A 20,734-nucleotide genomic window follows, 5' to 3' on the forward strand; every position below is an offset into this window, starting at 1 on the left:
CATTTTAAAGTCGTTTTACATCGTAAATATTAAGTACACTATATAGATTTAATTTATTATTATCGATTGGGTTTTTTTTAAACTTTCGAACTTGTACACTTTTGTCAAGGCTAGGTCTATTATGGAATTTGAGCTTTCTGATTTATTTGAAGGCAGCATCAAGCTCGATAGCTATGGTGGAGAAGTTGGTGCCCTGCACTGCCGTGTTTTTGTCCAAAAAGTAAATGTCACTCCCTGGCAGAGGGGATTTTTAAAGCTATGAATTTTTGTAATGCTTTCCGAGCACAGATTGGGTGCAGAGCGCTTCAGCTCAGCCGTGTTCACCGTGTTTGTCAAGCTAAGGTAGCTGTCATTTTAGCTTCGTGGAAAACCTGTGCTTTGCACGCCTAATATGGGTTTCTATTTAAATCAGTGGATAAAGCATGTTTGGTTAATTTCTTAATATTAATGTACCCTTTTTTTCATTTTCAGAAAACTCTTTGCACAAAACACGATGAGGTGAAACTGGCAGAAGAGGCAAGCAAAAGGTTTTCAGCTCCAACCATCTTCTCCAAAGTGATTGACAAAAGCATCCCTGCAGATATCATTTATGAAGACCATATGGTAAATTATGGTTCCCGTGCCACACCTGTCCTCATCCATTAAATAGCAAAGTCACTCTTAAATGTTTCTGATTTGATGTTGTTTAGTGTTTGGCGTTCAGAGACATCAGTCCACAGGCGCCCGTCCACTTCCTGGTTATTCCCAGGACCCCCATTCCACGAATAAGTGCTGCTGAAGATGCAGATGCAGAGGTGGGCTCTTTTTCCTGATGGATCCTCACCAGGGATGTGCACAAGATTTTAGAGGGCAGGGGCTCAAACTTAGAAAAGGGCACCAAAAACAAACACTTGTCCTTTAGATTATATGGAAATTAAGTAACTTTTAAAAATAAAGTACTAATAGATACCTTCTCCGTTATATGACCTGTGTGGGTAAAATTGTCTTTTGTTTATACAAACAACGTATTTTCAACATGAGGTCATTCTATTTATCACAGGATGTCATCAAAGCAATACAACACTGGAGGCTATTTATGCTGACACAATGTGCTGCAGGCATAATCAACACAAATCAAGTTTAATGCAGATGGTAATATTTTAAACACAAAATATCCCAAAACATTTTTCCCTGGAATGCTGAAATTTTAACAATATTTAATGTTGTGTTTTTTTATGGTATCTCTAACAGGAATGTATTAATATTTATACACTAATTAGGGCAATTTTTAATACAAGGCAAAGAGGGCAGGTGTTCAAGGACCCGTAAGGCCCTATGAGTGTGCGTGCCTGATCCTCACTCTTTGGACAGTTATCAGTGTAGGAGAAAAGTCATAAGGCTGTCAGGAAATCTGCTAAGGCATATGAATGAAGCTTAATATCATGGTTTCAGAATATTGCAGGCATAAACTCAGAAGCAGACGTTCCTCACAGAGTGCCTGTTTTGAATTTGGTTTTACAGCTTTGTGTGATGAGCTTCCAGAGAGCTGGGTGAAAAGACTAGATCATTGGTTTTTGTTGCAAAAGTAGACAGAATCAAGGATCTCCTTAGGGTAAAAAAGAAGCACCTTAGCCCGATGATATAGGTCTGGATTTTAACTGAGCAGCTCTGAAGTCTTCATTTCTGTTTTAAACGTTTAAATGTGAACATGCTGAGTCTCAGAATTGTTGCGTTACTTTCTTAAGATCGTTGCTTTGAAGTGGTCGCCGGGTTTTCTAGATCAGGATGAGCTGACAAGCTCAGCGATCAGTTGAGGTGCGTTCAAGAAAGCGCTCGTACATGGTGTTCACACTGGACAAGCAGGGAGGGGCTTCTTTTTCTTTTCCCACTATTTATGAGAACTGTTTACAAAAGCATCAGGACTCGATATCAAAAGATGAAAAAACCAGACTAGGACATCCCTAATATTTACTATTAGTGATTAAACGTATCCATTATGGTTTATCTTTTTATTCCTATAAAATTTAGTTGCAATTGTAAGAAAATTAATCCTACAAATGCATTTTTTGATCTGGGTATTTCTTTATTTAAATCTTGAAACAGGCGCAGACATAAAAAGAGCATTTGAAAAAGATCGTAAGCAAGCAGGACAGCTTGTAGACAGAGAGCTCTCAGTTAGTGGTGACGGGGTGGGGGGTGGGGCTGTTCTTGTTTTTTTCCGGACTAATAGTCCCGGCCACAACTTAGAGGGGAATTTTCAAAGTACTACTGTCCTCCAGAAACTATGTCCTAAAAACAACACAGTTTTTTTTTATTGCCTAAAAACAACATAATCATAATTTAAAGACAACTGGAACACTAAAAAAATAGATCAAGGGATGATCTGTTTGGGTCTTTTAAGCAAAAATATACATTAAACAAAACATATTCTCATGTTTTTATAAGCCAACTTGATTTTTTATCTTTGTAAGTCACATGTGAGAAATATGTAAGAACTGAACATGTCAAGCAGAAAAGGGAACTTTAACGGCAAAAATCCAAACCGACCGGTCGAAGAATCAGACTGCAGCACTTTTCCAGAAAAGCAGGTCGAACGTCTGTCATAAGTCCTGCTCGTTTTAGGACTTTTAAAATAGATTCAAGCTGATTTTTTTTTTTCAAAGGTCATGTTTGCACTTCCTTTAAATAAAGTTGTTTTCATAGATATGCAGGTCCAGACAGCTTTGCATATGTGTCACAGTGCAGAGTGACGGGGTTCACTCGGATGAATCCGTGTCGTCCACTCCTGACCTCTTTCCATGCTCCAGTTCTCAGGTCCAAACTGCAGCTTCCTCCAAAGTCCAGATGTTGTCACAAAGTGAATCCATGCCCTTTCTGCTTTTGATAAAACTCACAGAACCAGAGAAGTGGACTCTTAACGCCTCTTGTTTCCCGTCTTCCAGCTTCTGGGACATTTGCTGGTTGTCGCTAAAAACGTGGCGAAGCAGGAATCCCTGAGTGACGGGTACCGAGTGGGTGAGCCACGTCATCCGTCCACTGTGTTTTGACCCTGTGGTCAGAAAGTCTGACGGTTCGTCTGTATTTTCAGTGATCAATGACGGGAAGCACGGCGCCCAGTCGGTCTACCACCTCCACGTCCACGTCCTGGGGGGGAGACAGATGAAGTGGCCTCCAGGATGAGTCTCACTTCAGGATTCTGGAGCGTCCGATTGACAACTTTACCTTTTCAAAGCCTCGACATTCAAATATTTTGTGCTGACATAAATTGTAAAAATCAAAAGTGAGAATAAATCCAGCTGCAAATGAAGACGTTCTTTCTTTTCCAACACATTTCAATTCTTACCAGTCATCAGGAACCAACAACGTCTACAAACACTCTCATAATGTGCAGAAAAACATGAATATTTTTGACTTAAATTATATTGTTGAAGATGCAGCTTTATAGATTATGAAGCCTTAAGGGTCAAAGGTCATGTGCACCAAGTTAGAGCTGCTGCTAAAAACTTTTCTGGTTTGATGACTTTTAATTTTCTATCCAGTTTTTAACCATTTTTATTTTTAGTATCAATCTGTTCAATGTCAAACAAGAAATTGAATTGTTTCTCAATGGAATTTCCTCAACCAACAACAATAATAATAAAGATTTAAGTGTCAGAGTTGATTTTCTTCTATTAAAAAAAATTCATAGCTTGACTTCATGCCACCAACTGGAAGAGACCAGCGATGAAACCTCCGGAATGATGTCAAAGACCGCAAACCTCACGTTCCCTCACAAACTTCTCTGTCCGTTTGCATTTGCTGAGGAAATGCAAAACGTTTGTGTGTCCCACAGTTAAAAAAGGTTTCTGTTGCTTCTACTAAGTTGAATCTTCTCTCTGGTCTGTGATGGTTAACATTATTAACATCAGGTGAAACAATTGATCAAAAAATACATTTTTATTAAAAAATGCTTGCAGAGCCTACACGGACAAAATGTGGGAAAATGTGGAGAAACAGCTCAGAAAAGATAAGTTTGATTTAAGAGAAAAAAAGCTAACATTTTTAAATTATGGGTTTATTTTTTAAAGACATAAACATGAAAACATTCTTGTTTTTTATGTTGTCTGTCCAGTTAGGTTCTAGCACCTTTTTGTAGATTAAATTAATCCTTTTTGGAACTTTTTCTTCTTCTTCAAACTTTCAGATTGAGACTAAAATATTATATTTAGTTTCTTTGTATTTCAATTTGAGAACCTTAAGGTGAAGTTCCACTACACTCTTATTGAGTCCTTCTGGTCTGCCTCCAGGGTGAATCCTTGGTCACTATAATTAGGGGGAGCAACCAGATCCTCCCTTTTTCTGCTATAATATACCAACTTAAGATAAATGGGTTGTTCAGTTAACAACTTCTATTTTTTTCTGTCTGGACAGTGTGGAAACAAAGAAAACTGCAAGGCTTTCTGTCTTAATTAACCTAATTTTTTTTGGTGTCCTGTTTTTTTTTTAGAAAGATATTTTGGTTACTGGTTCAGGATGTAGATATGTGCAGAATTTAAATGTTATTTTCTTGATCGTGATCGTGAAGATTTGACGGCTGTGTGATGCCAAATAGTTTAGGCATGAATTGGACACCATAGCTGTGTTGGTTTTTTAGAGGTTACAGGCCTTGATTGAAACAACTAAGAAGGTTTTTAGAGTCTGTTTGCGTATCCAGCAGGCAGAAGTGACAATACTTAAATGTCACCTCAGGCAGAGCTTTTGGCTTGATGACAAAACACACATTTAATAAATAAGGGAACGCAGCTAACATCCACACGGTGAGTTGGTCAATGACCCGACACACTAGAAAACAGGAACTTAAACACACGAAACATGAGACAAGAGGAAACAATCAGAGACCAAGCTGCGAGGTCAAACAAAAGGGGAATTAAAACCTGTCTTAAAATCAAACTGGTAGAACACCTGTACCAGACTGCCGAGCCTGACAACATTTTAGTTTGAGGAACCCGGTCCGCCGCGTGGAACTGTTGCGCCAAGCCGCATCCTTTTCAGCACCAGCGCGGGGTGAGTGGTTCTCTGCTGAGGAGGCAGAACGCAGCTTCTTCCCCCCTCCGCTCACGCGAACGCGCGCGGCTCGCTTTCGGGGACACTTCAATTAAGCGCGCGACGAACACACTTGGTGCATCTGTGAGATTCGGGTTTCTTTGCCAAAGGAGCAGAAAACACAACCCTCCGAGACTTTATTTATCTACAACATGTCGGGCAATAGATTATCGCAGACAAAGCAGCGTTTATAAATATTTGCAGCCTGATGAGAGAGGATTTAAGACAACCAAAGTCAGAGAACATCAACGCGCTGTCACCCAATTACGCACACATTACGCACAAGCTGACTAATTGTGCCAAAATGAGCGTTTTCGCATATATGCTTGTGCGTAAAAGTGAGTAAAATAAAAACACCTCCTTAGGTTAAAACGTGTGTTTTAATTTTTAATTTTTAAAAGAACTATACTTACTGGTCAATGTAAGAAAAGTCTGTCCGCGCAGGAAAACTGCTAAACAGGTTTTGCCAAAATGTTACTTTCATTTCTGAAGGGTTTTTCCAGACAGGCTATAATTCATGTAAAGTAACACGTTTCAAGTTAAATAATGTTTTAAAAGACTCAATAGAATATTAAGATATAATTTCAACAGTATTTCTTTATATGTTGATAGAAACAACAGCAACAGTCGTTTTCTGCTTTTTTTTTATTTGATTGTTATCACACTGTTCTGTGTTGTTCTAGATTCATTACATGTATGTGCAAATGTTTGTATGCTTGCTAAACCTGCAGGACCTCAATTTTCGTACAGATCTTTATCTTGATATAAGCTGTATTTGAAGACTTTTAAAGGTCCAAATTTGTAGACGCCCAGTTGTAAAACGGCACCATACGATCTTAAAAGATAAAATTCCATTGAGTGAACAGGTTTCCCTTTTTATTCAAGACAATACATAAACATAGAGAACTCTCTTGGTAATGTGTGATGTTGGTTCTCCTCAAAACCAAGTAGAAAGTGTTCTCACTTCTGCAGAAAGGAGACGCTGTTCTTCATGACTCTTATCTACAGGTACACTGCACATGCACAAACTGATAACATTTATCTTGTTACTTGTTTTCTTGCCACTCTAAAAGAGTCTGTTAACCTTCTTCAGTGAACAATTTAAAAACAACAGAGCTTTATTTTACAATTTTAACTTTTCTAAACTATTGACTGTAGCCCATACAAGTTTCTATCAAAATAAAATCCACCCTGTGTCTATTAAGATCCTCCTGCTGCAACAGATTTTGAATAAAAAATACAAGTCAAATGTGGCATTTTCTATTTTTTATAATCTATAAATGTAAATGCAATTATATTCTCTGAACATCAGCCAGACCCTGTTGTGCAGGAGAAGATTTTGCGTTTAAGGCTAATTCTTATTATAAACCTCTTTGACTGCATGAGGATTAAACATTTTAACATAATTTTCTCTGTTATCTTACATGTTGAAAATGTAAACATAAGTGAAACTATCATGGTTGCCCTCTAGTGGTGTTTCTTTTGGTTACAATTCTGGAAGGTTAGCTGTGGTCCCTCCTTAATTGATCCCAGCTGCCTGCAATCATGTTGCTTCCTGTTTAAGTTGTGTTCTTTCTGTGTTTTGTGTTGGAGTGTCTTCTCTGTTTGGTTCCTGGTCGGTTCAAGTAAATGCTCAAAACTCGATGGAGTTGGCTGAGTCTTCCTGCTTCTAAGTTTAATCCTCTCTGACCACCCAGAACAGAAAAAAACTTTTATAGCTTAAACAAATTAACCAAAACTACAAAATTGTTGTTTTGAATAAAGAGCCCCATTGGAGGAATAAAAGATGAGCCTCCCGTTGCAGTGAATATAAAGTTTTTTCTTTAAAATTTTGTTTCTAAAGAAAACCACACTCAAATCATTTGTGTGTGTGTGTGTGCTGCAAAGATTCAGTCTTAAACCACCTTAAAATTATTCTAGTTTATGCAAGTCTTTCTTCTTCTGTGCTGCCTTTAATGCAACATATAGAGTAGTAGGGATGCTTAAAATAGTTTTCAAATTTTCTGATAAAAACTTCTATTTAGCTTGTTAGAATCTTGTTTAACATTTGTCTTAGAATAGATGTAGTGGATTTTGTTGTTTTTGTGTCTTCTTTGGGTTCTCCTTATGGCAGGGAGTTTCTCTGCCAAGTGGGTTTCTTTCTGTATTTGTCTCATTCTGGTTTTGGCTCCCTCAATAAATCTGTTTCTGATTACAAATCCTTTTTATTCATCTATTAAAATTGAATGTTACCTTCCACATTTGTCCATTTGAATGTAGAGAAAGTAATTCCTTCAGTTGTTTGATAATTTACATAAATTAAGTTCATGTAATTTTGCCTATTGTGATGTGATCTACTCTAAATCAGACTAAAACCTTGAGTTGCTGGAAGATAATTGGACTGTAACAACATTATTTCTATTATTTTTGCAGGGTCTGATGTATTTGCATGGGACCTTGAGACAAACTTGTCTATAAATAGGTGCCTAGTTATTGAACAGATTTAAACTGAATAATGTAGATGTGGTGAATTAATATTCCTGACAGACACTGCAAAGGTTTCAGTAATGAACCTCCTGCAATAAAAAAAAACTAGTTAAAACTTAGTAAAAATGATATCTGAAAAGGCTATCGAGCTTTTGTGAAATAATCAAGTTAGAAATCTGATAACTGCGGCATTAACGGCGTCTTATCGGAGAGTAAAGTGCATTTAAACCCCATTGGTGTTAGTGCGTTTGTTTGAATTCCAGTTTTAGATGACCACTTTTTTATGAAGTTCCACTCAAATCATTCACAGCCCCCTGGGAGGAGCAGATGGGGTGTGGAAGAAGGCAGTTGTGGTGTGACCGGGTGGTATGATTCTCTGGCCTTGCAGTCAAAGCGAGGTTACTGCGTGTCACTGAAGACAGTTCAACTTTACTCCATATTTAGTAACAGAGCAGCGGTCAGCCCCTGCTTAAAACGATAAGAGAATTTAGGATAAAGAAAAACACAAGTGCATCCTCAGATGTTCTAGATAAGTTGAGCAGCTGGTCTTTCATGGTCCAAAGTCTCACCCGTTCTTGTAGACAACTTATCTGATTGAATCATTTCTCCATGGAGCACAATTGATAATGAAGAACAAATTTGAACTGATAAAGGTTTACTTAACACTGGGGTTTTATAACCCCTCCATGGGATCCATGAATGCCCCCTCTGCTGACACTCACCCTGTTACCAAGGACAACAGTCGTCAGCATCTGACATTAAAACAAACTCTCGGTTTCTGCAGCTGATTGATGTGTTCATGCGTCTCAGGATTCAGGACTCGTCACCTTGACGAGATGCAACCTTTGGTCGGTTCGTTGGATCTTTAACGTCTCTTTACAGGCTCAGCATAGGTCGCTCAGTGGATTGTGTAAATGTTTCCAGATCCGGGTGAGGCAGGAAAACCCACAGCTATACTTTCCCCTTCGAGGGCAAAAGTCCAGAACCAGATCAGGGCAAAGGTGGACCCAGCTTTGTGCTCCACCTGACGTGCTGCTGTCAAGTTGATGCCACTCAACTCTTTAAGAGAAGGAGGTAAGCTGACATTTCTATATGTTCCTTTATGTTTTTGTTTTTTTGTTTTTTTCACATTCAAGGACAGGAAATCCATCCGGACACATTCAAATTGCTTTCTTTTTGAAAAGATTTTGTTTCTCTACAAGAATTTTCCCTGGAAATGCAAGCTGCACACAATACACTTTGATCCAAATGACTGGGACTGACATTTTGTTCTTGGCAGAGCACTTTGAATGAGATTTGTACAAATTAGAGCAAAGATATTTATTGCCAAACTGCACTTTTGCAAATTGTTGGTTCAGAGAAATCAGAGTTCAGACTAAAGTTCTGCTGTCTCTGCGGGTTTTAATCTAAGGCAGACTCTATTGATTATGTGTTTTTACACTTGGAAGTAAAGGAAGCACATTTTTATCCTCAGAACTTATTCAATAAGGGTTTAAAAATGCAAAAAAATAACATTTTAAACATTTTTTTCACCTCCAGCTCTGTTTTTTAGTGTTTTATTGCTTTGTAGTTATTTAAAATTTGGTTTTTGGAACAAACTCACATAAGATTTCTTTATTTTTGGGTCAAAGGTGGTTTGATCCTAAATTTTTGCAGTCAGAGGGTAAAGCAATGCCTCCTGGGACGACATCAAGCGTTTCAACATTAGGAGCACCACTACACAGCAGTCAGCGGTCACGCAGAGCTGACCTGTTGCAATGACTTTAAGCAATGTCAGAGCTGTATAAATGAACAGAGTGGAACTGTTTTGTAACAGATAACCTTATCTGCTCAGAGAGTCCTCCATGGACAACATTTGAAATGTTCTAGCACTGATTTCATTCTACTGTTTGAAGCAAATGCAAGATGAGCGCCACAGGAGAATCAATCCTAAGCAACGGTGTCGCAGCCATGGATCTTCACGCTGACAGGTTTGTGAAATCATTGTGAAATAGAGGAAATGTCTGAACTTGTACAGGTTTATTTGTTCAGGCTAAAAAGATGTCCTTCCTTGTCATTTTCTCAGCATCCCTCCAGATTCAGAGATCTCTGTCAACCAGAACCAGAAACCTCCTCCAGCACCAGCTCAAAAGCTCGCTTCCCCAGACGCGAAGGAAGTCGCTGAAGGTCTTTCAACAGGTAAGACACGAGATGACAGTTAGGATCTGATGTTAAAAGCTACCACAGAACTACAGAAAAGTTGAATTAAATTATTTTTGTGGTCCTAAATGTTGGGCATTGAAAGTAACAAAATGTTAAAACATAAAGATATCAAACAATTTTGCTCTAAAATTGTGTATAAATGTGTTTTTATCTGTGATAATCATATATTTCAGAGAGATCTGTGCACTCAGAAAAGACATAAGTGAAATGTTGGATTTTTTGTGATTTAGCCTTAAAAAACTAAACTTTGAATTTAGTAAGGGTATTTTCTATTGAGTTAGTTCTTTGTTTATGGGATCAAAATTTGTTTGTGTGGTCTATAATGTTTTAAAGTCTCACTTCGATCATCTTTTAATGTGTTTTCAAATTTTCCCCAGTGGAAAATGCTGATTTTAGCCAAAAGCAAAATAACCCTATAGAATTTTACGCAGAGATCATTAGAATTTTGCCTCTGGGTTGTGGGACTGTTGGCCTGGAGCAACCACACCCTTGTTTTCCGACATCTTCTGTATACATGCGCTCTCACTAGCTTACAGCCCCTCACACCCCCAACCTAATATTATCAATGCAACAAAAATGGTGAGCAATATAGGAGCTATCCAGATTCCAACTCAGACGAGGAAAACAAAGACGTACATGGATCTAGACGTCTGTAAGTGGATGCATCAGGATATAGCAGAGCAGGGAGCTTGTGGCCCACCAACTCTAGCATCAGCTAAAAGCTTTTTCTAACAGCATCTTTTAATCTTCTCCTGATTCACAGCGATTTAAATAAAGAAATACTCAAAAACACAATTTTAAACAATAATAATAATAATAATAATAAATTTTATTTAGAATGCGCTTTACATTTTAGATAAAATCCCAAAGCGCTACAATGGAGGCAGAAATAAAAATGACTTACAATAAGAACAAGGTAAGACAAAAATAAAACAACAATGAAAGTACTAAAAAGCATTATTAAAAAGAAAAGTTTTTAAGCCTTTTTTGAATGTGCCAAGGCTTTGTGGGGCTCTGAGGGATTGTGGAAGATTGTTCCAGAGTCGAGGGGCAGCAGCCTGAAAGGCTCTGTCTCCCATAGTGGTTAGCCTGGTCCTTGGCTGATGAAGGCAGTGTGTGAAATTGGAACGGAGGAGTCGTGAAGTGGCGTGCAGGGAAAGGAGCTCACTGAGGTAGGCAGGGGCAGTTCCATGGACGCATTGGTAGGTGAGGAGACAGAGTTTGTATTGAATTCTGGAACGAATGGGTAACCAGTGAAGTGACTGAAGGACAGGAGTGATGTGGTCAAATTTGCGTCTCCTTGTCAGGACCCTAGCAGCGCAGTTTTGGATGTGCTGGAGCTTTTCCAGGCTCCTGCCAGGAATCCCAACAAGGAGAGCATTGCAGTAATCTAGTCTGGAGGAGACAAAAGCATGGATTAGTTTTTCTGCATCAGACTGGGTTAGTGAGGGGCGGAGCTTTGCAATGTTTTTCAGATGGAAAAAAGAGACTTTGGAGAGGTGACGTATATGATGATCAAATGTTAGAGTAGAATCGATTTTGACACCAAGATTTATCACAGGTGAAGAAAGTGGAATGTTGTGACCAGAGACCAGAATGCTTTTGGTGGAGGATGTTTTGATCTGGTGAGGGGTACCGATTAATATGGCTTCAGTCTTGTTGCTGTTGAACTGGAGAGAGTTTTCAGCCATCCATGCTTCTATCTCCTCGAGACATGCCTGGAGGGCAGAAGAAGTTATGGTGGGAGTGGAATTCATTTTTACATATAATTGTGTGTCGTCGGCGTAACAGTGGAATGAAATGTTGTGTTTACGAATGATTTGTCCAAGTGGAGATATGTAGATGGTAAAGAGTGAAGGTCCAAGAACAGAGCCTTGAGGAACTCCGCAGGTGACTGTGTGTGTGTGGGATTTAGCATTTCCCAGAGCCACATATTCTGTCCTGTTTGTGAGATATGATTTAAACCAGTTGAGTATGTTCCCAGAGAGTCCAACAGTAGTATGAAGACGGTTAAGGAGAATGCCGTGATCCACAGTGTCAAATGCAGCTGATAGGTCAAGAAGGATGAGTAGAGATGGGGAGCCCTGGTCCGCAGCCATGAGTAGGTCATTCATGACTCGGACCAGGGCTGTCTCTGTACTGTGAGCTGGCCGGAAGCCAGACTGAAATTTTTCATACAAGCTGTGCGTTGAGAGATGATGGTGGAGCTGAGCGGCGACAACTTTTTCAAGAACCTTGGACAGGAATGGTAGGTTGGAAATGGGTCTATAGTTTGCCAAGTTATCAGGGTCCAAACATGATTTTTCTTTACGTATGTCCTCCATCATAAGAAAAATGCCACAAGAACGTGTTAAAAACACCATAACACATGATTTTTATTGGAGTGGGTCTTAAAAGGCTGTGCTGGCTGGAAGAGCAGAAGTTTTCCCTCAATGAGAGATGTGTAAAACTATTTTTTTCTCCCCTTGATCATTTGGTACGGAGCCTAATTTCAGTTGACATCTTCAGGCTATATAAATTTGCAATTATTTTTTTATCTTAGAAAAAGCTAATAAAAGTGAAACCAGAATTTATTTCTTATACCCAGAGCTGCAGATTTAACACAACATAAAATAAAAACCAAAGAAAATCATGCACAACTCGTTTTTTGCTTCACTAAGCCTGATGGAGATGAATCACATTCTGTACTTTTTCTCTTTGCTCTGTATCAGATGACAGCTAAGCCTTCCTCCCTTACAGACATCAGCAAATCAGGTTACTCATGTGCAGAGCAGCAAGGCTTTAGGAATGTGTCCACACCTTTTTTTTTTTTACACCGCAGATCTTCCTCAAAAGCAATCCTGCAGTCTTTGAGCTAGGTAGCAGGTGTTTTCTAAGCCGAGAATGGCGGGAGTGCGTAACTGTCCCTGCTGTCATGTTACAGAGGAGCCCAGGGTCGTTCCCATGTCGACACAGAGTCTGGCAACAACCTTGGCCCCTGCCGACAAGCTGTGGAGCGCCAGCAGAGACAAGGCGGTCAATCTGAGGATGGAGGCGTCTGGTCCGGGCTCAGAGACCCCAGTCACGATTCATCAGATGTTTCTGGAGACGGTGGAGAGGAGCGGGGACCAAACCGCTTTGGTCTTCAAAGAAGACGGCCAGACGGCATCTCTCACCTGGAGGCAGTACTATGAGCAGTGTCGTGCAGCGGCCAAAAGCTTCCTGAAGGTCTGTAACTGGATTCAGATAGGAAAATATGGAAATTCTGTTTCAGCTTTTATTTGCACCTCAATCAATCATGAAGTTGCTAAACTGCTCCAAAAGATATTCAGATTTTTTGCATGTTTCGATTAAAAAAGACATCTTTAATGTTTGTAAATAAACTAATGTGGTCCCAGATTCCCTGAAAGGAGGAATAAAACACAGAAATATATATTTAATATGGCCAAATAAGCACTATTTAATAAGCACTTCATCAAACTTTAATTGCTTGTGGATCTTAGTCCCAAGCAAGATCCAGGAGAGGGGCTGAAAGGTGAAGGAAAGGAAGTCTCAGAAGCTCTGAAATAGGGATGCAGGGTTGGCTGCAGGACCTCCAGCTGCTGGAAAAACTTCATTCCATTCATTAAATTGTCACTAAGAACTGAACTAAAACCACAGTTTGGATACAGCAGCTCAAACTGCTCCGTTGTTGTGGCCTAAAGCTTCGTGAAACCCGTCAAGTCGCAGGCGATGTTTGTGTTTATACAGACATGGCGTGGTGTCAAGAAGTTGTTGTGCTGTTATAGTGGTTGTGCAGTTTTAGAGCAAATGTTAAGGAAACCCTGAGTAAAATGACAAAATGCTGTTTCAAACATTCAGGGAGTTCTTCATCATGTGACTCAAGCTCTATTTAAAGAGATTGTTTCACAATTTTTTCTGTTTCCAAGTTAATCTTTAAGTTTGACTTTGTTTGTCTCATCGCGTATGTTTTTAATCTGCAGTGCATCTCCTTTGCGATCTACTGTGCATCTGTGCATAAGGGTGCATCTTAAATAGCCTCCAGGACAAAAACTGAACTGACTTGTTCTTTTTTTCCTGAATAAAGGGGATACAATTATTTCTGTTGGTTTGCAGCTTCTTTGTTTGTTTGCCGTTTTTGTCCAGCATGAAAGTGATGACGATTGTGTGGCTTGTTCTCAGGCTTGCTCTTGATCTTTGAGGCTTCACAAAACTGCCCTTTAACATGTATTCTTTAAAGACCCGCTCTTCTGTAATGAAGGAAAGAAATAATAGCAAGGACATTCAACAGACATTCAAAGTATGCACGCTACGAAAATGCTTTTTATTTTTGGTTTGTTTTCTTCTCTCAGATTTTTTAGTGGCTGAAATCTGTTTCTTTGGTTCACAGGCTTTAAGCAAAGACGTAGATTTCAGATTTTTATCCTCCAACGGTATTTGGGGATAAAAATGGAACGCCCTGTCTTTGCCTGCAGTAGCTGGGGAGGCTCTAGCATCCCGTGACCCCGAATGGGAAGAAGCGGGTTTAGAAAACGGATGGATGAATGGAATCCATTCTTAAGTAGCTTATCAGCGGCTTTTGTTTCCTGGTCTGAGTTTGTGTGGATTTGCTTGTGTTACACACACAAAAAAAAAACTTTAATTTCTGTTCTCGGTTTACTTTGTGGTGTGAGAACAGATGACAACAGGTGTGCGTTACATTCACAGCTCGCCTTACACCTTTTGTTTCACGGATCCAAAGAGACTTTAGAACGAGAACTACTCCTGAAAAAACAAAGAGGGCGCTGTGCTTCTGTGTCACTAACATGTCCATGCTCTCTGGTTTGCAGCTGGGCCTGGAACGTTTTCATGGCGTTGGGATTCTGGGGTTTAACTCCCCCGAGTGGTTCATTTCTGACATCGGCTGCATCTTTGCAGGGTAAGAAACCACAGATTCAGGTTAAGAACCTTCAGAATGTGAATTTTTATTTATAAAAAATTGATTTTTGCAAAGTTAAGCAGGGGATTTATTTAGATTTATTGGCTCACATGGTTGCTTAAGCAAACATGTTGGTGTTTATTGAACATTTTTATTGAGATAATAATTAACTTTCAATTGTTCTGGATTGAATGCACACTGAACATTCATGCCTTTTAAATCCATATTGAAAGACTGAATTTGTAATCATTGTCCAGGTCGTGTTAGACATTTAAGGCATGTTGGTAAATTATTAAAGGTGTGAGCAAAAGCACAGGAGATTGATCATGTTTTTCCGATGCAGTGGGTTGGCAGCCGGCATTTACACGACCAATTCCCCAGAGGCTTGCCAGTATGTGGCTGCCAACTGTGAGGCCAACATCCTGGTTGTGGAGAACCAGAAGCAGCTCGATAAAATCCTGCAGGTCAGATGTGTCCTCCATCAAAGAATCCCTCCACCGTGTGCTTTTTGAAAGCATCTAGAGGAGGAGGGGAGAACATTTATCTCATGCGTCTTTTCTTATCACTTCCCCTGTTAGGTTAAAGATCAGTTACCTCACCTGAAGGCTATTATCCAGTATAAAGGCAAGCTCCAACAGAAAACTTCAATCCTCTACTCAGTACGTTGCATCACTCTGTTGATCACACAAGATAAATCTACTGCATTTAATTCCTTAAAGCTTTTTTTCCACAAATGAAAACAAAACTACAGGTCAATATACTGTAGCTGTGTTTCTGTAGTGGGAAGAGTTCATGAAGGTTGGAGAGGACGTCTCAGACGAGCAGCTGAACGCCGTGATTGACAGCCAGCGAGCCAACGAGTGCTGCACCCTCATCTACACCTCTGGAACCACCGGCAACCCTAAAGGAGTCATGCTGAGCCAAGACAACGTGAGGACAACATTTGGGTTATTTTGGAAACTGCATCGAAATCTATCAGTTCGGAAAAGATAAAGCTAAAGAAGTCACACCTTATCTGTGCTGTTAAAAATAGAAACTTACATCTGTAAAATGACATTTAAGTATCTAAAAATCTATGTTCTTTACTCTTATCTTGAATCAGCACTTAACTCATGTTTTTAAATTAGAGTTTGTGGTTTTAGGAGGGTTTCAGAAGTTTTTTTCTTTAAATGACCAATAATTAAGTAAAAAAGTAGTTTAATAAATATGGTTATGACAGGAATTAATAATTAATAATTAAAGTTTAAAGCATAAAATTTAATTAAAAAAAAGGCTAAATAAGTTGTAGAAAATATCAGTATAGCTTTAGAACATCATCCAATGTTTTTATATAAAAAGAAAAAAGGTGCTTTTAAAATAAAGTTCTAAATCATGGATGTGAAGAGTACCTAACACAGAGCCTTGAGGAACACCGTCACTGATTTCTTTACTGACAATTCTACACTTAAAAGTTCAGTTTTCAGCTGGTCAAACTAAAAAAATCCAGATGTGGAGAGTCAGTTTTTGTGAGAAGTGACTGAATTTTGGGCTGAAGACTCTCTTATCTGTCCCAATAGATAACTTGGACGGCCCGTATTTCTTCTGGCTTGATTTGTAAAAACTACGGTCAGGAGATCCTGATCAGCTACCTGCCTCTGAGCCACGTTGCAGCCCAGATGGTTGACATTTGGATCAGCATGAGTTTTTCAGGAACCACCTACTTTGCAGAGCCAGATGCCCTCAAGGTAGGCATGATTTTGTATAAAAAATAAACTTTAATGGCTTATTTTATTCTGGATTCTTCCAACCTGCCTTTTTTCCAGCTGTCTCTGTCCTAACTCCTAACTAGATAGATCAAGCGATTCCATATTCTGATTGACAAAGCTCATCTGCTCAAGTGATCAGCTGGAATTGAGGAAGAGTTGGCTGGAAGAAATGCTGGTTGGTAGATTTCAAAGACCAGCATTGAAGGTCTGTTTTAATTCATGTTTCTCTTTTCAGGGTTCCCTGGTTAACACGCTGAAAGAAGCTCGACCAACTTGTTTTCTCGGGGTTCCCCGAGTGTGGGAGAAGATGCAGGAAGGGATGAGAGCTGGAGGAGAGAAGGCCTCCCCTCTGAAGAAGAGGGTGGCAGACTGGGCCAAGTCAATTGGGCTGCAGTACAACTACAGTGCAATGGAGGGGTGAGCTGGAGGATGTCTTTTTCATGTTTTTACTGGACTCAAATCCAGTTTTACAGTCATGTGTCATACCTTCATAGATACACAATGTCCTTGTTTATGTTGTGTACTTGCTTTTATGTGCTACAGGGAGAATTTGGTCCCTTGGGGCTTCATGTTGGCCAACAATCTGGTTTTTAAGAAAGTGCGTGCCGCCTTGGGCTTGGACCGCTGCAGGTACTGCTTCACGGGGGCGGCCCCGATCACCAAAGACACTTTGGAGTACTTCTTAAGCCTGAACATCCCAGTGAAGGAGCTTTATGGAATGAGCGAAAGCTCCGGCCCTCACACCGTCTCCATTGATGAGTACCGCATTGGAAGGTCAGCATGACGTCCTTTGTTGTTGGCACAGGCAGAGATACCTATCAGTTTGTAATTTGGAAGGTCCGTCCATCACATTACGCTTGTTATTCAGTTTGTAATTTGGGAAGTACACCTATCATAAAAAGCTAGTTTAGTTTGTATAAAATCTACCAACAAACTAAAAAATATGCAAACGTTTTGACCAGTAAAGCTGAAGTGAAGAGTGAAATGTCTCTGCCTGCTTTACAGTTGTGGAAAAGTAATTCCAGGCAGTAAAATAAAACTGAATAACCCAGATGAGGAAGGGAACGGAGAGGTGTGTTTCTGGGGTCGCAATGTCTTCATGGGTTACCTGAACATGCCTGACAAAACAGAAGAAGCTCTTGATGAGGACGGCTGGCTGCACTCGGGAGACCTGGGGAAATTTGACCAGGAAAACTTCCTGTACATCACTGGGAGGATCAAAGGTAAGAGGCAGTGCTGAACACCAGGGATTTGTGCATAAAAGGTTCAACAATAGCAAGGATTTGTATTGGTTGCTATTTATATCCTGTATTACTGTTTAGTGTTAGTTCAATTTTTGATTTTTTTTTTTTCATATTTTACGACGTTTGATAAGCTTGTTAACAAATTTATTAACAAAACTAATTACATTACAGCAGTTCAGAAAGTACAAACATAAGCCTCAAATGAACTGGTATCCCACCAAAAATTAATGTATATACCGGTACATATTTTAATTTATGAAAAGCAGCTGGAAAACTGCAGCAGTACAGCAAAAAATATGCAACAAATAAAAACTGTATTTAAAAGTTGTGGCCTATCAGTTTAACTTAACAGTGGTTTACTTCTCACTTAGAATGAGGAAGTTTTAAAGCTTTTTTGTGATACTGCACACAACACCATATCAAATTGTCTTAACTTTTTCTGTTCATTTTCATTCCTTTCACAATGAGTACATTGACATAAATCCACAAATCTTCATGACTGGAAAGGAGCAGTGAGAAAAATGAAATTCGGATTTCTATTTCTATTTCAAAGCTTATAGACTCACTCCAATGAAAATTGTCTTTTTGTTTTTTTTTAAATGTTCTTGCAGCATTTTTTTCGTGATGGAGAACATATATAGAGAAAATTAATCTTAAATTTCATTTCAGAGTATTTCTTTATTCAAATTGTAAATCAGGAGCAGATGGGAAAATGACGTTTATAAAAGAGCTAATTTGTTACCTAGAAAATTCACTTGGCACATTTGGAGAAGACCAAATGAAAATGGAGCACAGTACCAGCACAGTACAACTGTTTTTGGTATTAATCAGAATCCATTTGTCGTTTCTCTGCAGAGCTGATCATCACCGCCGGCGGTGAGAACATCCCTCCAGTGCCAATTGAGGATGCAGTGAAGAGTGAACTTCCTATCATCAGCAACACCATGCTAATTGGAGACAAGCTCAAGTTCCTCTCCATGCTGATCACACTTAAAGTAAGTGAGTCCCTGCAAACAGCCACAGCTGCTGCGTAATCACATGTACCTATGAACTGTCTTTTGCTTTTGCAGTGTGTCATGGATGACAACGGCGAGCCCTTGAATGAGCTGAGCTCAGAGGTTTTGGACTTCTGCCGGCGGCACAGTGTTACTGCCACCAAGGTGTCAGAGATCACAGCCAATAAGGAGCCTGCTATCTACAAAGCTATTCAGGAAGGCATAGATCGTGTCAACGCAAGATCGACGTCCAACGCCCAGAAAATCCAGAAGTGGGTCGTGCTGGAGCGAGATTTCTCTGTCGTTGGAGGAGAGCTGGGTCAGATTTTTAAACAGATGTTTTTTTTTCTCTTCTACTTTATCCTCAGGCCAAAGTTTGTTTACTATTAAAGCTTCACTCCAATAATCTTTTGATCTATCTAAAGAAATGTATTATGCAGAGAATAGAAACTAGATCTTTATCCTGAGATTTGTCATAAAAGAACTAAGATTTCTTCTTTTTTTGTGCAGGACCCACCTTGAAACTGAGAAGACCCATTGTTGTGAAAATGTACCAGGAAAAAATTAACGAACTGTACTCAGGAGCTGCAGAAAGACAGTAGACTGCAAGGCAGAGAGCAGAGGTGCTCATGGGAAATGTGGCCAGAAACAGAAGAGAGGTTTGTGTTGCCAAAAGCTGCGAGGACGGCTCTCTTTGTTTTGAATGTAAATCCACGTCACACAGTTTGACACCAACCGCACATGAAATAAAGGCAAAGCAGAGCCATTTTGTTCCCCAAACACAGTGGTGGGAGGTTCAAGGCCACTAAGTAAAGACAATAGGACGGGACGGTGCAGCTTAAATGAGTTCAAATGTTTACCTGCAAGAAAAAATTCTTAAAGACAACTCCAGAAACATTCCTGTTTTTTTTTTTTTTTTTTGGTGAAATACATTTGAATGCAGCCCAACTTTTAAATATTTTATTACATGTGCATCACATGGTCCCCATGACAACCAGGGGTTGAAGAAATATTTCTTGAAAAAACAAGAATGTCAGCTTTCACAACAAGTGCAATGAAGAATTATTCTGTATGTCTGAAATATTTGTTTTGAAATATTTATTTAGTGGTAGATTTTTCTTCATAAAGGGAAAAAAAGGCTGAATGCTGACATGTACTGTTTTCTGTTAAAATCATCATGTTTGTCAGTTTCAGCACATACAGTGCATGTGAAGGGGTACATTGTCAATGGAAATCAATCATATAAAACAAATAATTGCTGCTGAATTAAATATTTGTTAAATAATTGTAATATCTTCTCAATTTTTCTACAATTAAATCTGACTCTGAATCAATATTAAAGGTTGTTTAAATCAATTTATTATGTTATTTCAATTATTTTCAAAATAAGCAGAAATTGGTGAGCAAAGAACAAATGAAATAAATTAAATGTATTTGGTTGTTTTTTGAATATTTGTGATGTTTTTTCATATTGATACCGATACTATAAAAGCGCTGTAGTGATTTTCATTAGAAATTGAGAACCTGTTCAACTAAAAAATGCACAATATAAATCCTTGTACTGTGTCTTCATCCTCATTAACACTCCTGTTCACATTTTAATTATGTAGATTTTGCACTGCTTTTAATTATATATATTAACTTCATGGATCATCTCTGATATCTGGATTCTGAATGACACTGGAATTTCAAAGCAATCCAGATGTACCAAATATTGCAGTACCACAACCGACCACTAGAGGCTGCTTTTAGATGAGAGACATTTGTGAAATTTTGTGTTCATTCCTTAAAATAAGATGTTTCACTTTTCTTTTACAGGTTTATATATGAAATAACTCCATAGGTTTAGAACAACATGAGTTGTGCGCAGTTAGCTCCTTAGTTTTTTTCGGAATCCCTTTATTTCTAATTTTTTGTCCGAATCCTTTCATTTTTACGCTTTAGGAAAGAATAAATACTTACGTTTGCATATTTTGGGGGGCACATAAGCCTGGAGCAGCACAGACTCAAAGACTGAAGCTAGCTGATCCAAAAAATTGGCAGCTGAGGGCAAAAGAGCAATTGAGAGCTTTTTTTTATCTGTGCCGATAAAAGCCTCATAATCTCATAATCATATGAGAATTA

General features: G+C 39.0%; 2 protein-coding genes across 3 annotated transcripts; both read left to right on the forward strand.

The window, feature by feature from the left end:
- Positions 1-137: 137 nt before the first annotated feature.
- LOC101167460 (histidine triad nucleotide-binding protein 2, mitochondrial) lies at positions 138-3,286 on the forward strand. The gene is made up of 5 exons (XM_004072079.4): positions 138-342; positions 472-603; positions 690-794; positions 2,922-2,994; positions 3,068-3,286. The coding sequence occupies exons 1-5, from the start codon at positions 259-261 to the stop codon at positions 3,157-3,159; spliced, it is 486 nt and encodes a 161-aa protein (XP_004072127.1). The 5' UTR covers positions 138-258; the 3' UTR covers positions 3,160-3,286.
- A 1,721-nt stretch (positions 3,287-5,007) lies between these two features.
- Positions 5,008-20,163, forward strand: LOC101158282 (long-chain-fatty-acid--CoA ligase ACSBG2). Of its 2 annotated transcripts, none has more exons than XM_004072119.4 (16): positions 5,008-5,022; positions 8,452-8,601; positions 9,423-9,497; positions 9,593-9,705; positions 12,653-12,936; positions 14,538-14,626; positions 14,970-15,090; positions 15,205-15,285; positions 15,407-15,556; positions 16,183-16,350; positions 16,607-16,788; positions 16,915-17,145; positions 17,377-17,594; positions 18,471-18,610; positions 18,686-18,929; positions 19,121-20,163. In XM_004072119.4, the coding sequence occupies exons 3-16, from the start codon at positions 9,433-9,435 to the stop codon at positions 19,210-19,212; spliced, it is 2,178 nt and encodes a 725-aa protein (XP_004072167.2). In that variant the 5' UTR covers positions 5,008-5,022; positions 8,452-8,601; positions 9,423-9,432; the 3' UTR covers positions 19,213-20,163. The 2 variants fall into 2 exon arrangements, with proteins under 2 accessions (XP_004072167.2, XP_020561365.1); XM_020705706.2 differs by lacking the exon at positions 5,008-5,022 and adding an exon at positions 8,261-8,375.
- Positions 20,164-20,734: the final 571 nt, after the last annotated feature.

The sequence above is a fragment of the Oryzias latipes genome, chromosome 9 (genome assembly GCF_002234675.1).
Source record: "Oryzias latipes chromosome 9, ASM223467v1".
In the NCBI taxonomy this organism is placed as follows: domain Eukaryota; kingdom Metazoa; phylum Chordata; class Actinopteri; order Beloniformes; family Adrianichthyidae; genus Oryzias; species Oryzias latipes.

Coding starts and splice junctions, on each gene's coding strand:
- LOC101158282 (XM_004072119.4), top strand. CDS start 9,433: ATGAGCGCCACAGGAGAATCAATCCTAAGCAACGGTGTCGCAGCCATG. Junction 12,937..14,537: donor CGGCCAAAAGCTTCCTGAAG/GTCTGTAACTGG, acceptor TCTGGTTTGCAG/CTGGGCCTGGAACGTTTTCA. Junction 16,789..16,914: donor AACTACAGTGCAATGGAGGG/GTGAGCTGGAGG, acceptor TATGTGCTACAG/GGAGAATTTGGTCCCTTGGG.
- LOC101167460 (XM_004072079.4), top strand. CDS start 259: ATGAATTTTTGTAATGCTTTCCGAGCACAGATTGGGTGCAGAGCGCTT. Junction 343..471: donor ACCGTGTTTGTCAAGCTAAG/GTAGCTGTCATT, acceptor TTTCATTTTCAG/AAAACTCTTTGCACAAAACA. Junction 795..2,921: donor CTGAAGATGCAGATGCAGAG/GTGGGCTCTTTT, acceptor CCCGTCTTCCAG/CTTCTGGGACATTTGCTGGT.